Source organism: Sus scrofa, chromosome 5, assembly GCF_000003025.6.
Source record: "Sus scrofa isolate TJ Tabasco breed Duroc chromosome 5, Sscrofa11.1, whole genome shotgun sequence".
Classification (NCBI taxonomy): domain Eukaryota; kingdom Metazoa; phylum Chordata; class Mammalia; order Artiodactyla; family Suidae; genus Sus; species Sus scrofa.
Window position 1 is genome coordinate 80,649,580 of NC_010447.5, and position 16,009 is coordinate 80,665,588.

Genomic DNA, 16,009 nt, shown 5'->3' on the forward strand with positions numbered 1-16,009 from the left:
AGTTTGATTAATATGTGTCTAGTGTGTTCCTCCTTGGGTTTGTTTTATATGGTACTCGTTGTGCCTCCTGGATTTGAGTGAGTGGTTCCTTTCCCATGTTAGGGAATTTTCGGCTATTATCTCTTGGAATATTTTTTCTGTCCCCTTCTCTCTCTCTTGTCCTTCTGGCACCCCTATAATACGGATGTTGGTGCATTTAACGTTGTCCCAGAGTTTTCTGAGACTCTCTTCATTTCTTTTCAGTCTTTTTTCTCTTTTCTGTTCCGTATCCGTAATTTCTTCTAATCTGTCCTCCACCTCGCTTATTCGTTCTTCTGCCTCCTGTATCTGCTGTTAGCTGCTTCTAGTGAGTTTTTTATTTCAGTTATTGTATTTTGCATCTCTTCTTGTTTAAGTTTGATATCTTGTATCTCTTTGGTCAGTGTTTCCTGTAAGTTATCCATCTTTGCCTCCAGTTTATTTCCAATGTCTTGCATCATCTTCAGCATCAACAGTCTAAAGTCTTTTTCCTGGATGCTGAGAATCTCTTCATTGCTTAGCTGTTTTTCTGGGGCTTTTCCTGTCTCCCTCATCTGAGTTATACTTCTCTGTCTTTTCATTTTTATAGGTTTTTGGTGTGGTGACCTTTTTACAGAAAATAGAGTTGTAGCCTCTCTTACTTCTGATGTCTGCCCCCCTGTGGCTGAAGTCGGTATGGGGGGCTTGCTGTGGGCTTCCTGATGGGAGGGGCTGATGCCTGCCCACTGGTAGGTGGAGCTGATTCTAATCCCTCTGGTGGGCGGGGCTTAGTCTCTGAATGGGATTAGAGGCAGCCGTGTGCTTGGGGGGTCTTTAGGTAGACTGTTTACTGAGGGGTGGTATGGGCTGTGATCCCACTTGGGTTGTTGTTTGCTCTGGGGCTTCTCAGCAGCTGACTGAAGGGTGGGGCCAGATTTTCCCAAAATGGCCCCCTTCAGAGAAAGGCGGGGCTGCTGAATATTCCAGAGAGCTTTGCCTTCAATGTCCTTCCCTCACAACAAGCCACATTCATCCCTGTTTTCCCATGATGTCCTCCAAGAACTGTAGTCAGGTTTGACCTAGGTTCCTGTGGAGACCTCGCTCTGCCCTGGGACCTAGTGTACGTGAAAGTCTGTGTGCGCCTTTTAAGAATGGGGTCTCTGTTTCCCCCAGTCCCGTGGAGCTCCTGCGCACAAGCCCCGCTGGCCTTCAATGCCAGATGCTCCAGGGGCTCTTTCTCTCAGTGACAGATCCCAGCATGTGAGGGTTTGATGTGGGGCTCAGAACTCTCACTCCTGTAGGTGAGTCTCTGTGAGCCAGTTAGTTTTCAGTCTGTGGAGCTTCCCACCTGGGAGGTATGGGGTTGTTTATATCACGAAATCACCCCTCCTACCTGTGGATGTGGCCTCCTCTTTTTCTTCTGGAGTAGGGTATGGGTTTCCGTTCCATTTGGGTGGAGATGGCTCAGTCTTTAGTTGTGAATTTTGTTGTTTTTAGGAGGGAAGTTGAGCTCCAGTCCTTCTATTCCGCCATCTTCAAGATAGTTTTTGTTTAAAAAAATCTTTAGGAGTTCCCGTCATGGCTCAGTGGTTAATGAATCCTACTAGGAACCATGAGGTGGCGGGTTCGATCCCTGGCCTTGCTCAGTGGGTTAAGGATCTGGTGTTGCCGTGAACTGTGGTGTAGGTCGCAGACGCGGCTCGGATCCGTGTTGCTGTGGCTCTGGTGTAGGCTGGCAGCTAGAGCTCCGATTGGACCCCCTAGCCTGGGACCTCCAGATGCCGCAGGTGTGGCCCTAGAAAAGGCAAAAAGACAATAAATAATAAATAAAATTAAAAATCTTTAGACATCTGTGGCAAAGACTGTCCCAGGTTAGTCGTTAGTGAAGATTCAGCTGTGGACCTTTGCCCTCTTTTCTCACAGAGCAGTGACATAGGTTCTCAGTGCGACTAGGATCCTTGAGGATGCAGGCTCAATCCCTGGCCCTGCTTGGTGGGTTAAGGATCCAGTGTTGCCATGAGCTGTGGTGTAGGTCGCAGACGCGGCCTGGGTCCTGCGTTGCTGTGGCTGTGGTGTAGACCTGCAGCTAGAGCTCCAATCTGACCCCTGGCCTGGAACTTCCATCTGCTGCAGTTGTGGCCCTAAAAAAGCAAAATAAATACATACATAAATAAAGATAAATTCAAATCCTGCTTCTGCCCCCTACTGGTCTTTTGGCCTTGAACCAGCTGAACTCCATAGGCCTTCGTTTGCTCACTGTAAAACACAGGCAGTACCTCTGTGCAGGCTGTCACGCAGATTAGAGACAATAGTACTGAGAGCTAACCTTTATTGAGTGTTTGCTACGTGCCAGGGACCTTACGTAAATTAACTCCCTTCAGTTATCGCAATAACATTGTGAAAAAAGTACAGTTACTGTGACCATTTTGCAGAGGAGGAAACTCAAGCCCAGAAACATCCGGTCAATTGCTCAAGATGACCTAAGTAATAAGTGGTGAAAGCCAGGATTCAAACTCCAGCAGTCAGGCTCCCGAACCAAAAGCACAGAGCCGACAACCAAGAGGCGGTGCTGTTGGCGTCAAGGCTTCCATTTTACAGGTGATGTCCATCCGGCCAATGCTGCAGGCGCCCTGGAGCTAGAAGGCCAGTACCACACAAGCTCCCTTCAGCTCCCTGGGGGGTTGGGGGATGCCCGGCTAGGCCAGCACTGAGGAGAGCAAGGGTGGGGCTCCCTTGCTGTTATGCTGCCTCCGTCCTCCAAGGCCAGGGAAAGGACCGTGGGTTAGATTGAAGGGAGTCTCGCGAACAAACGGAGAGATGCAGCTGGATGGCTCGTGGCCAGATGGGCTTACTTCTGAGAAAGTGGCCATAATGAAGAGACTCTTGGGGCTGAAGGAAATGTTATTTTTGGCAAATGTCATTTCTGCGTTTTGAATAAGGAAACATGAGTTTCTCATAAGATCCATTTATAACCAAAAGCTGAGGGGACTAGAAATAGACTGCATTAAATCGTGAGGATCCGGGGAGTTCCCACTGCGGTGCAGTGGGTGCAGGGTCCAGCATTGCCACAGCTGTGGCGTAGGTCGCTGCTATGGCTCGGACTCGATCTTTGGCCTTGGAACTTCCACATACCTGACCGTGGCCGTGGCCCACTCCCAGCCCGCCTCTGCGGATACACTCCTTCCAGACGCCGCTGATATGGCACCGTCTTTGTGGTTTCTCTGACTCCCTTAGGCAGAGAAGGTGTTCAGCCCCCTGGTGGAGGCCTCACAGACATCTGGACAAAGAGCCAGGTGTGTTATTGCGATAACTGAAGGAGTTAATTTACGTAAGGTCCCTGGCACGTAGCAAACACTCAATAAAGGTTAGCTCTCAGTGCTATTGTCTCTAATCTGCGTGACAGCCTGCACAGAGGTACTGCCTGTGTTTTACAGTGAGCAAACGAAGGCCTATGGAGTTCAGCTGGTTCAAGGCCAAAAGACCAGTAGGGGGCAGAAGCAGGATTTGAATTTATCTTTATTTATGTATGTATTTATTTTGCTTTTTTAGGGCCACAACTGCAGCAGATGGAAGTTTCCAGGCCAGGGGTCAGATTGGAGCTCTAGCTGCAGGTCTACACCACAGCCACAGCAACGCAGGACCCAGGCCACGTCTGCGACCTACACCACAGCTCATGGCAACACTGGATCCTTAACCCACCAAGCAGGGCCAGGGATTGAGCCTGCATCCTCACGGATCCTAGTCGGGTTTGTTTCAGCTGAGCCACAGCGGGAACTCAAGGATTTGAATTTAGATCCGTTTCCAAGGCAGAGCTGCTCTCTCCTTTATTCATGTTGCCTCCTGTGGGATTAATAACACCTTTTCTTTCTACTCTCTAGGTTTATTACTCATATGAAAGTAAAATATTCATGAAGATTAAAAATTTATGAAATTTAGGGGAAAAGAGAGATGAAATAGATGGAAAAAAGGTGCAATCATTATGATTAGAAAAGCTTCTAGATTTAAGTTCATTGAAATTTCATTCCCCTTATGTTGTTTGTGGCTTTGACAAAGGAGATATGTCATAACACTAATTATATCAGGCATATTAATAGAGGCAATTATGCTTATGCAGATTTTTCTCTTGTTTGGGATTTGAAAAATAATTCTTCCAAGATGCTGTTGGAAGCATTGAGTTCAGTGCCATTTTTTTCCTGCCAAAGACTGAAAGTACTTGCAGAGATGAAAGACATTTGCTTTTGCCATGCACAGTAATAGAGCAGTACGTTTGCAATTTAGCATCTTCCCCAAAAGCAAAGGTACAAATTCCAGCTCCTTCATAATTACCTGTTCTTCCCCCCCCCCAAGAACAAGTTTTTACAAAAATGGGAGTAAATGTTGGGTAATAACTGTATCTTTGTCTTCATTTGGTACGTCCGCCAAGGGACAGGAAGGCCATGTAGACGTGTTCTTGGTTTCATCTTCCAGATTTGCACCCTCATCAGTGTTCCTGACGATTCACGGGCTCCGACGTTCACCCAGTGTTTCTTCCTTCCTTCCTTCCTTCTGCTCTGCCCACGACATGCGGAATTCCCAGGCCGGGAATTGAACCTGCGCCACAGCAGTGACAAGGCTCGTTCCTTAACCTGCTTGGCCACCGGGGAACTTTTTTTTGCTCCCACTGGTTTTTCAAATCTAAAGCCTGACACCAGCCACGACCTCTCACATATGCCTCTGTTCCACCTGTGATCTCTCAGCAACTGCAGCAGGTTTGCTCTCTCTTTTTCAGAGAAACTTCCTTTCAGAAGAGTTTGAGGGTTGCAGAGGTCATGCAGAACGAATGCCCGTGCCTGGTTTCCCCTTGTGTTAACCTTTTCCGTGACTGTGGTGCATCTTTCACAACCGAAGCAGCAGCATTAACAGAGTGTGATGCGCTGAAGTCTGGGTTCCGTTCACGTTTCCATAGTTTTGACCCAGTGTCCTTATCCTGGTCTGGGATCCCATCCAGGACACCGCATTGCATTTAGGTGTCGCATCTCCTTAGGTGTCTCGTGGCTGTGACGGTTTCTCACAGGTTCCTTGTTTTCGGTGACCTGTTGATGACCTTGACAATTTTGAAGAGTACAGGTCGATGTTTCTCAGGATGTCCTCCTCTCGGGATTTGTCTCCTGCTTTCTCACGGCTGAACAGGGTTGTGGATTTGGGAGAAAGACCACGGAGGCGGGGCTCCGTTCTCATCGCAGCCTGGCAGGGGTGCATACCAACGACGGGACTTGGCACCGCCGACCGGGCCGGCCCTCAGTGCCTGGCTGAGCGGGTGGTTACCAGCTCTCTCCGCGATAAGATTCCTTTCCTTTCTTTCCAGGCTGTGCTTTCTGGGAGGAAGTCACTCTGCAGCTGTGAGCTCTCGTCACTCATTCAAAAGATACTCGTGCAAAATGCATCCTGCTTCCATCCACTTCTCCCCCGCCCACTGCCACCACCGTGGTCCAGGCCACTGTCACCTCCCACCTCATGGTTCCTCTGCTTCTCTTATTGCCCCTTGGGCTGTTCTCGATTCTGCAGCACGCGTGAACCTTTACCCATTTGTCAAGCCTTCCCATCGCACTGAAGTGACCTAGGAGGCCTCCAGGGCTCCCAGGCCCCCAGCTTCCTTGCCAGCCTCTCCTCCCACCTGCTCTGGCTCTGATCCAGCCACACCAACCTCTGTGCTGCTCCTTCAGCCGTCAGACCCACCCCTACCTTGGGCCTTGCCAATTCTGGTGTGAAGGTCCTGCCTGGCTCCAGGCTGCCCCAAGCCTTGCTCTTCATTTTTTTCCCCAGCTCTCTGAAGCCTTTTAGGGATGCCTGCTTCCTCTAGTAGTTACACCTGCAAGGCTCAGTACCGTGTGTTGACTTGTGGATGGTGTCCCTGCCTCCCAGAGAATGGGCAGAGACGGTGCCGGTTTTGTTCACTGCTGTATTCCCAGGCCCTGGCACGAGGTATGTGCTCAGTCGGAAGTTGACCTAGTCATTGGATCCCAACGTTGAGTGAGAGGTTCGTGTTTGGTGTGGAATAGCCGCTCTGATGCGGGTCATTTTGTTCTGGCTTCTTGTTTCGTATGATTTTGGAGAACTTTGTTTTTATATCCTTCTGCCCTGCTTCTAATTAGACTCGTCATTTGGGTTGCTTTAAATATCAAATTGAGTTCCCATCGTGGCTCAGTGGAAACGAATCTGGCTAGTATCCATGAGAACATGGGTTTGATCCCTGGCTTTTCTCAGCGGGTTAAGGATCTGGCATTGCTGTGAGCTGTGGTGTAGGTCGCAGATATGACTCGGATCCCATGTTGCTGTGGCTCTGGCATAAGCCAGCGGCTACAGCTCCGATTGGACCCCTAGCCTGGGAACCTCCATATCCTGTGAGTGTGGCCCTAGAAAGACAAAAATAAATAAATATCAAATTGAAACATTTGAAAAATGCATGTATCTAAAGGCTCTGGGGCCTCGGAAACTCCCGGGCAGTACTGTAATGTGGAGGCTAAACCTTACATTAGCTTTATCCAGAGCTCTGGAATTATCCAGGAAGGGGGCACATGGCCAAGCCGCAGAATTTTAGGCATTACACACCCTCAGGGAATTCCTGGGTTTCTCTGCAGTATTGTAGTGTTTACCTTGCTTGAAGCTGTAAAGAACATTTCTGTAGCGTTTTAAGGAGGAAGCCTTGATCGTTGCTTACACACACTCGCCTGTCCAGACTGCATTCAGAACTGGAACAAACCCAGTTAATGAAACTCAGAAGATTTTTCATAAAAAACCGCAGGTAAAGGTCATTGATTGTTTATGTTTCGTCCTGCTTTCAGAGACAACCAGTAATTTTCATGACACATTGGGTGAGTCATATTTTTCTGGCTGGTGGGGAATTTCTAAGCTCGAAGAGTCCAGAAAAATCTAGCTGTAGGTCATTGGAGAGAGAGATCACTTCCTGGTCGACGTGAGCGTCTTCAGCCTCCTCAACCAGATGTTACTGTTAATGATTTTCCCACCAGAGTTGCTTTGTGTTTGACTGTGTGACAGTGTGTGTGTGTGTGTGTGTTGGAAAGGGGCCATCAGGAGGGCATTTTTGCCTTGGCTGGTTGTAAGATGGGAAATCACAATTTAGGGGCAGGAGTGGTGCCTAGCAGTCACCCCAGTCGAAGCGTTTCACTTTCCACACGAGGGAAGAGGCCTGGCGAGGTTCAGTGACCTGCCCGAGGTCGTCCAGGAGAGGAGCAGAGGCGGGGAGAGTGGGTCTTTAAAGCCCAGGCCTCGGCCTTCCCAGGCCAGCAAAGCCGCTCGTTTTAGTGAGCATTTGCTGTGTGCCGGAGGCTGCCCTGACTCCCCTGGGCATCTCTAGCCTCAGTCCTTTCTGCTTTCCATTAGGTAGGACTCTTGGGTGACAGTTGACTTTGCCCAAGGTCACCCAGCCAGCACATGGTAGGACTAGGATTTGACACTCAGTCCCTCAGCCCAGGGCCTGTGTCCTTCATCATAGCCTTGTCATGTTGGGCTCTTCTAGCTGCTTCTGTCGGTTCTCTGGGTCATCTGCTCAATCTCTGGACCTTTGAAAAATACGGGGATCCATTGGGACTGGCTCCCCAAGATGCTCAGTGGGAGTGACAGGCAGGGAGGCAAGTGGGTTCGGGGCCATGTCTCCTGTGACCTCTCTGTCCTGCTGGGGACCCGATTAACCTTGTCCAGAGAAGGAGCCACCAGATTTTCTAGTGGTCGCTCCTCTGCTCGTTCACGCCCAGTCCCTCAACTGACAACGTGACCGCAAGGCCACTGGGCAGACTCAGCACCTGTCGTCACAGGGCGGTGAGCATCTGGTCATTAGGCTGGGTTCAGAGCTGATTCTGGGGTGATTAGGGGCGGATGGCGTGACACGGACCTGGCTTCCAGTCCTGGTCCAACCACTGTTCCTCTTTGGGGGCCTGGGCAGGTTTCTTGATGCCACTGTTCAGATCATTCAGTGGTAAAGCGAGCACTCTGGCCTCCCTGCTTCGTGCTACTGCCGTGAGCAGTAAATAAAGTCACCGATTGTGTCTGGTACGGCATGTGGCATGTGGCCTCAGCTCAGGGAAAGTGTCTCCCTCGGGAATATTTCATTTATTTTTGACCGCACCCACGGCACGTGGAAGTTCCTGGGCCAGGGACCAGAGCCACTGCAGTGACAGTGCCGGACCCTAACCTGCTGAGCTCCCAGGGTGACTCCTTGAGAATATTTTAAAATTCTCCCTTCTGTCCTACCCCTACTTCATCCCTCCTGAGTTTAAAAGGAGATTCCTGGGGTGTGCAGTCCCTTGGCCTCGCTTCGGGAAGCAGGACCGTGGTGCTCTGTGTGTGTGTGTGTGTGTGTGTGTGTGTGTGTGTGTGTATGTGTATGTGTGAGAGAGAGAGAGAGAGAGGGAGGGAGGGAGAGAAGTGTGTCAGTAAAAATGCAGGACCATGCACAGTGTACAGGATTGATTCTTGGAGACGCCCAGGAGTGGAAATAGCATTGAGTGATTTCTTGGCACACGTGGCAGCTGTGAGATAAATGAGCCCAAATGTGGCCTTTGACTCAGTGCCTTGTACAGCTGGATGGGAAAACTTGCCACCTGCAGGTCAGCCTCGTGGCCCCAGGAAATGTTCTCGCACACATGTGACCCTGGCCGTGTGAGAGGAGTTAGCAGTGTAGCCTCGTGGAGATGTTTCCTGTGCCAGCTGGTAGTTGTCTTGGGTTTTACCTAAGTGGTTCACGTCGTGATTGGGAGTTCCCGGGTGGGGGTGGGGGGAGTGGGGGGGCGGGGAACAGCCTCCCGAGACTCTGGAGAAGATGTTCTGGCCCAGAGGGGGGAGAGTCTGACTCCCTGCCCCCACTGAGGAGCCGCCGAGGTCCCATCTGTCCAGTGGGCGTGGTGGGGCCAGCTGGGTGGGAGCATCAGACAGAATGCTCCATGCATCAGCGCTATCAGTGGGGTAACTGGGCTCCTAATTCTGAGATTTGGGGAGAGTGGGAAGGACTTGGATGCCTGGGGTGGTGGGCGAGGAGGGAGCTGGGATTTTTGTGTAGAAGGAGGGACAGGTGAATGATTGGGAAATATCAGGGGAGCCAAGCCACCTGTTCCCAAACAGCGCTGGAGCTGAGTACATCTGGACTGTACTGATGCTTGAGGGGTCCTTGCAGCTTGAGGGGAGGGGGTAGAAGGGAGGGTGAGGCCTCACCTGTGTGGGGCAGGTGAACAGGGAGTGGGGCAGGAGGGAGGGCTCTGTGGCCGGGCCTGGAGGTGCTTGGTCTGGAAGGGCGAGGGGGTGGGCGGGCTGTGGTCTGTCCCTTCCGACCCCAGCTTCCCGCCACAGCCTCTGTACCAGGGCCAAGTGTGGACGTGCTCTTGAACTTCAGCTAAAACCAGTTCCTTTCTTCCTTCTTAGTATCCCGTGGAAATCAGGAAATATGAGTATGACCCAGACTTTGCAATTCGTGGACTTCATTATGACGTGCAGCGGGTAGGTTTAATTCTCGTGTTTCTCTGCAGTTTAACATGTTTGGGAATAAAAATGTACTCTTGGTGCTTTTCTTTGCTCAATGTGTAAATTGACTTTAAATTATGTTCTTTGGGGCTGCAGAACTAAATTATCCAAAACATCTTTAGACAAAGTCTTTTTCAGGAACCTGCCCTGGAAGAGCATTTAGCCACCGGGAGATGGTGCTTATTTCCAGTAGTCCGTCCCTTTTGATGTTTTGAGGAGGAGCTGGTAGTCATATTTTTGTGCAGATAGGCTGTTTCCTCAGTGAGGTGCACAGTGCTTTAATCAGCAAGCCAATCTTTTTTTAAAAAAAACCCACAGTGTGATTCTCTGTTTACAACTTGATGGTGATAGGATTTACAGCGACACCTGGAAGTTTCATTAACTGTGCGGATGGTTGTGCATTATTTACGTGTGCATGTGCTTGTGTTTTTGAAGGCGGTCTTGATGAAGATCGATGCTTTTCATTATATCCAGCTGGGAACTGTCTACAGGTAAGAGAAAGAGGAGGTAAATTCCATTCACCCAAAGTAGCCCAGGTGGCTTTGGCTTTCAGGACCCATTGGCTGTTGAGCGATGGGAGGGCTGTAGGGTGTGTGTATCTGCGCATCATTCATTCATTCATTCACTCCTTTCCTCATCCAGAAATATTTATTGAGCCTCCTGTCTTGCTCGTGAGGGTGTCCTCCAGGACCTCGGGGTGTAGGTGGGAGTAAACCCGTGGCCCTGGTCCAGAGTGGCCCAGGCGATGGTGGACGTGTGCTCAGACCCTTGGGAAGCACTCTGGAGGACTCTAGGGAGGGCGGCCACCTGGGTGGGGGTCCTGCCGGGGAGGTTTGGGTGGGGAGGGAGGTCGGTGGCAGGTTCTTGTTTCCACCACGGTAGTTGAGTATTAAGGTACTAAAACCTTCCCCTCCACCCTCGTTTATTAGAATGAGTCAAAGTACTGAGCTCAGTGAGAAACCTTTGTCACTTTGAAAAATGAAGGGTTTTACTTTTTCTAATTCTCAAATTTGGGGGTGGGATGATTTAGGAGTGTGGTTTGCGTGTGGATTTATATACATAGGGTTTGTGTGCAAGTGCGTCTGGGTATGTATGAGTGTGTATACACACACATATTTGCTATTTTCTTTCTGTTTTTGAACAACATGCTTACATTTCTGTTTCCTAATTTATTAATTGTCAGCATCGTCCCTGCTGTGAGGGCTGAGGACTGGCTATCCCACACGGACACGCTCTTCTCTTAACCCTGATAAAATCCTTCTCTGGGGAGTTCTGTTGTGGCTCAGCAGAAACAAACCCAACTAGTATCCGTGAGGATGTGGGTTTGATCCCTGGTCTCTCTTGGTGGATTAAGGATCCAGAGTTGCTGTGGCTGAGGTGTAGGTCAGCAACTGCAGCTCCAGTTTGACCCCTGGCTAGCCTGGGGACTTGCATATGCTGCAGGTACAGCCCTAAAAAGCAAAAACAACCAACAACCAAAAAACCCAAAACTCTCTTTGGTTGTTTCACTGCCATTGTTTGTTTGCATCATGACTCTGCAGGTCTTGTTCATTCTTAAGCCACGTAGTACCCTGTGATGTTTTCTTTCTTGTACCGTGTTTGGTTTTTTCCTAGGTTTAATGGCCTTATTTTTTTTACTTAGTTTTCTTCGTAGGTATCTCTCGTTTTTCCGTAAATGTTCCATCACAGACAGCAAGCGTGTATGTTCTTCCCCACAGCTCAAATGTTTTATATAATCTTTGAAAGACTTTTTTTTTTTCCTCTTGACTGCCCCCTCCTGCTCTGATCTGTTGTGGTTGCTCTTCCTGGGAGTTCCCTTTGTTACTTTCCCTGTGTCCTGGTTCCCACCGCTTCTTCTTCCTGGCTTTCCTCTCGCATTTTGCTGATGCGCATCCTCTAGTCGCTTTCTTGTACCTCACAGGGCTGAGCCTTTCTGGGAACCTGGTCGTTCACCAGTTCCTCCCGTTGGTGTCCCCTCGCAGGCCCTGTTCCCAGTGTTCCTAAGTCATTTGCCTCCTCTTCACCTGCTGTTTGTTTTCCAAAAACATGTTGAAATGTCTTGTCTGCTCATGTCTTTGCTCTCGCCTCCTTTGACCTTTTGAGGAGATTATTTGTTCACTGTCATTCTCTTGGTTCATTCACTGTCATTCTAATGCTGTTTCAAGAGGGAGAAGGTAGTAATGAGGAGAGTAATAACAATAACATCAGGGATACTGAAAAGCAGCTGACAAATACTGAGTCTCGCAATGGGACATATGCTGCCATAAGGGTTTTGTTTTAACTCATTCAGTAACTCAAACTAACCTTATTCGGGAGGAGAAGGACATTTATTCCCTCTCTCCTGGGCACTTGTGGTTTTCGGCAGCACACTCCATCCTGGACATTGTTTCTAGGCTGGTTTATCGGAAAGCATTGCCCTCAACAGTCCCTTTCTGTCTTCGGAAATCCTGGATGGCTCCCCACTGTCCAGAGAATAGAGCCCAGATCTCTTGTTAAAGTTCCCATCCGTCTTCTCTAAACCCTTAGCTTCCTCTTCTTCCATATACAGCTCATTCACTTCCTGGATTGGTTAAGACTTGGTTCCAAGTGGCTGAGACCCGACTTAAAGTGGCTTAGGCAAAAACTCAATTTGGACTCACTAATTGTATAGTCCAGGGACTGATCTTGTTGCAGGCATGGCTATCTCCAGGGGTCAGATTGCTGTTGTCAGAACTCTTTCCATCTCTTGAGGCCCCTCTTCTTGGGGTTGGCTCACAGCAGGCCCTTCTGCATGGTGACCCCTGGCAGCACCAGGCTTCCTGCCTCCAGCTCCAGGTCAAGGGAGGAAGGGGAGTTTCTCTTCCCAGCAGCTTCAGGCAGCCTCAGAGGGGGTGGATGCTGGGTGGGTGCAGACAGCACCTACCTCCTTTCCTCTGAGCTCTCCTTTCTCACTGCTCGGCATCTGTCCAGGCTGACGTTCTCCCAGGATGCTGTCTTCCTTGCTCTCTGCTTCTTGGAATCTCACCATCCTGCTTCATGGCTCACTTGTGAGGTCTCATGTCACCCTCTCCACCTGACTCTGTCTCCCTTCCCTCCCTGTGGCTCCTAACTGTCTTATTGCTTCTGTAGGTAAACGTCTCGATAGGTGCTAGGGTACAGGCAGGGCTCAGCAGGAGGAGCCGCTGAGGCATTTAAAGGGGAAGGAGCGGTCAGGGTTAGGTCCTGGGAAGGTCCCTGGGGTCTCGGTGCTAGAGGGGGTGCGTGTGTAGCCTTAGAGCCGAACTTGTGAGTGTGAACCCAGCCCTGCTGCTCAACGTGTGTGCAGCTTCAAGAAAGTTCTCAACCGGCTCAAAGGAAAATACCCTTCTCTCTCCCCTCCAAAGGGATAGTGGCCACGTGACTGGCGGGGAGGAATGCGTGCATCCCAGCCGTGCCGCCTCAGGGTCCCGCAGCCCCTGCCTCAGGCTGGCTCTCCCCTTGTGTGCAGGCCATGGGTGCCATGGGCAGAGGGTGGGCTGGTTCCCCAGGCAGTCCCGCTTGGTAGCCGGCTTCTAAGTTCACAGAAATCTTGTGTAACCCTCGGCTGTCCCCGTCACAGTCACAGCAGCAGAATCTAACAGAGCTCACTGTATCCCAGCTGCTGTTTCAGTACAGCAGCTCGCTCAGTCCTCTCAGTAGTACCCGGATGTGGGTGCTGTTACCAAGTCCCTCATTTAAGAAATGACACGGAGGGAGTTTCCATCATGGCTCAGTGGAAACGAATCCGACTAGCATCTGTGAGGACGCAGGTTCAATCCCTGTCCTTGCTCAGTAGGTCGGGGATCTGGCGGTGCCGTGAGCTGTGGTGTCGGTCGCAGATGCAGCTTGGATCCGAGTTGCTGTGTCTGTGGTGTAGGCCAGCGGCTACGGCTCCTACCCTGGGAAACTCCATATGCCGCAGGTGTGGCCCTGAAAAGCAAAAAAAAAAAAAAAAAAAAAGGCACTGAGATCCAAAGAGGTTAAATTACTTGTCATGTGTCTGGGTTACCTCCTCGCAGTGGAGCTGGGATTTGAACCCCAGGCAGAGTTGTTCAGGTCTGTGCTCCTGACCTTTCTCATATGCGCACAGGGTCGTGGGACACAGGTTCCATTTTGCTTTCAGTGCTGGTTGCGCTGTGTCAGATGTGGCCCCCCGCCCGCCGGGGCCTGCCTCCCAGGGGCTCAGCTGACTGTGGCCCACTGAGTTCACTGCGTCTTTTAAGCTGGCATTTGGTTACGTGGACCTTAAAGATGCAGCTTGTGTGACCACGTTCTTGTGAATGTGTCCTAGAAGTGGCCGTGGCTCCGAAAGGATCGGATGGTGCTTAGTTGTGGGGGGGGGACCAGCTCACCCTGCAGAGTCCCTTTACTTTGTATCTCCTCCTTTTCCCGTGAGAGCCTTAGGGGTGCGCACAGCTGACTGCAGCCACTGTGGCAAGAGCTGTTTTCCAGGGTCACTGTCTAGAATGATCTGGTTTAGTCCCAGTGTCTAATCTGATTTCTGGAGCAAAGATGAAGTGAAGTACAGTGCCCTTTGCTTTTCAAGACTAGTAGTTCTTACAAGTTAATCAAATTGGAGGCAAAATATTAGTGAATCCCCTTGAATATTTTTTAAAATAAGAGAAGGGTGGAGAGTGGAGGAAAGAGTCTGAAATGATATTTTCAGTAAAGTAATGCGTCAGCTAAATTTTTTAATATGTATTTTAATAGCAGCCTGCTCATGCAAGTAACTGAATGTCGAGTCGAGTGACTTTTACTGCTGTGGGAGCACTGCGTGTGTCCCCTCAGTCATTCGGTGGTTTCCTCACCAGTGGTGTCTGTTGCTCGGGCACCTTCTCCTCTAGAGGGTGGGCGGGGAACAGACGTTCCCCTTCATGACACTGGCGGGGCGGTTCCAGGTGAGGAAATGTGAGACCGTTAAGCCCCAGGGCTGAGAGCACCTGCTTACAACACAGGTGCAGCGGCAGGGGTGGAATTCAGGCCACTCGGACTCCAGGATTCCATGCTCCCTCTGGAGGAGCAGGATTCATTGCAGATCCTGCTGCAGTTTCTGGAAGCAGGCAGGTGAAGGATGTTACTTCACCTTTCCAGGTGGGGGAGCTGGCCTTCTCGTCAGCGCAGCATTTGGGGTCCTTCCTCCCAGAGGTGGTGTCAGGCTTCCTGCCTCTCACAGGGTTTAGTCCACCCGAGCCCCACGCGTGCATCACTTTCCTGCCTCAGCACTGACCTTCTCAGGTCAGGGTATCAGAGGGCAGGAGGATGATGGGGACAGAGCCAGCCTTTCTTGCCCTAATGTATGAAAAACATTTGGGGAAAAAAAAAAAACAACCCACCCCACTCCAAGCAAGTCTTTAAGAGCCTTGTAACCTCCTTGCTGAGGGAGGCAATGCAATGAAGAGCCTGGGCCCCACAGCTGGAAAGCCAGGGACCCTGTCCTGACCTACCTCTTGCTCTTTGGCGACCTTTGGCGAGGTCCATGACCTGTGCTGCTTCTGCTGGAACATGGGAAGAATCATAGTGCCTCCCTCCTAGGATTCCTGAGAATTAAGTGAATGACTCTGGAATTCATAGCTGGCATTCAGCAGGTGCCACGTGGTCTTAGCTATTATTTGTCCTGCCCTTGTTACCAGTAGGATGGTGGCAGTAGTGATAGTAGCAGCATCTTGTTACCTGTGGCACATCCTACCTCCTTATGACAGGAGTGTTTTGCACGTCGATTGAAAAACCCCAGCAGTTGGCCAGAGGTCTGTGAAGACCGTTGTTCTCTCTTGTGGATGCTGACTGCCCTGCCTGTGATTTTCCCAGAGGCCTCAGCGTGGTCCCCGATGAGGAAGTCATTGAAATGTATGAGGGGTCCCATGTGCCTTTGGAACAGATGAGCGACTTTTATGGGAAGGTAAGGAGAAGCTCTTTATTTATTTAAAGCAGATTAACTTTTCCCTCCTCGGAACGTGGCCTGGCAGCTTTAGGTCCTGAGCTACCAGACTCTCTGTTCCTAGGGAATCGACAAGGAAATCTGGGATGTGCCCCTGTTTGAGAGAGATGGTTACGGTAGAGTCTCCCCTGGTTCTTTCATGAGTCTCCTTTCTCAGCCCTTCCCCCTGCCGACCTCTGAAAGCCCCTCTACACCGCTCCTGTTTGCCGCTGCCTCCCCGGGCGGGTCCCCACTTTCTGGATTAAGTCCCCGGGGACTGGCAGTAATGGCAGCTGTCGACTCCCCTGAGATGAAGGGCAGCACGTTAGTTCCCCTGTGCCCAAGGGGACCCTCTGCTTTTCTAACTTTTATGGTCCTCTTTACTCTTTGAATTTTTGCTTCTTGTCCTGTTAGATGTGCTCTTTATTCGCATCGTCAAAATGCAGCAAAGATGCCCAGTCAGCTGGTAACCTTAGTATTATACATCGCAGACATTCGGAGAAAGGGTCTTTCCCAAGCTCCCCTGGGGGCTGGTGGGGATGCTCAAATTCAGGAGAGTTAGTGGCTTTTTAATGCCTTTCCGCGGGCAAG

General features: G+C 50.4%; 1 protein-coding gene across 1 annotated transcript in view; it reads left to right on the top strand.

The window, feature by feature from the left end:
- NT5DC3 (5'-nucleotidase domain containing 3) overlaps positions 1–16,009 on the top strand; it is a 66,813-nt gene that overhangs the window by 23,911 nt on the left and 26,893 nt on the right. The window contains 3 exon segments of the mRNA XM_005664189.3: positions 9,409–9,483; positions 9,943–9,998; positions 15,310–15,400. Coding sequence (XP_005664246.2) covers positions 9,409–9,483; positions 9,943–9,998; positions 15,310–15,400 — 222 coding nt within the window.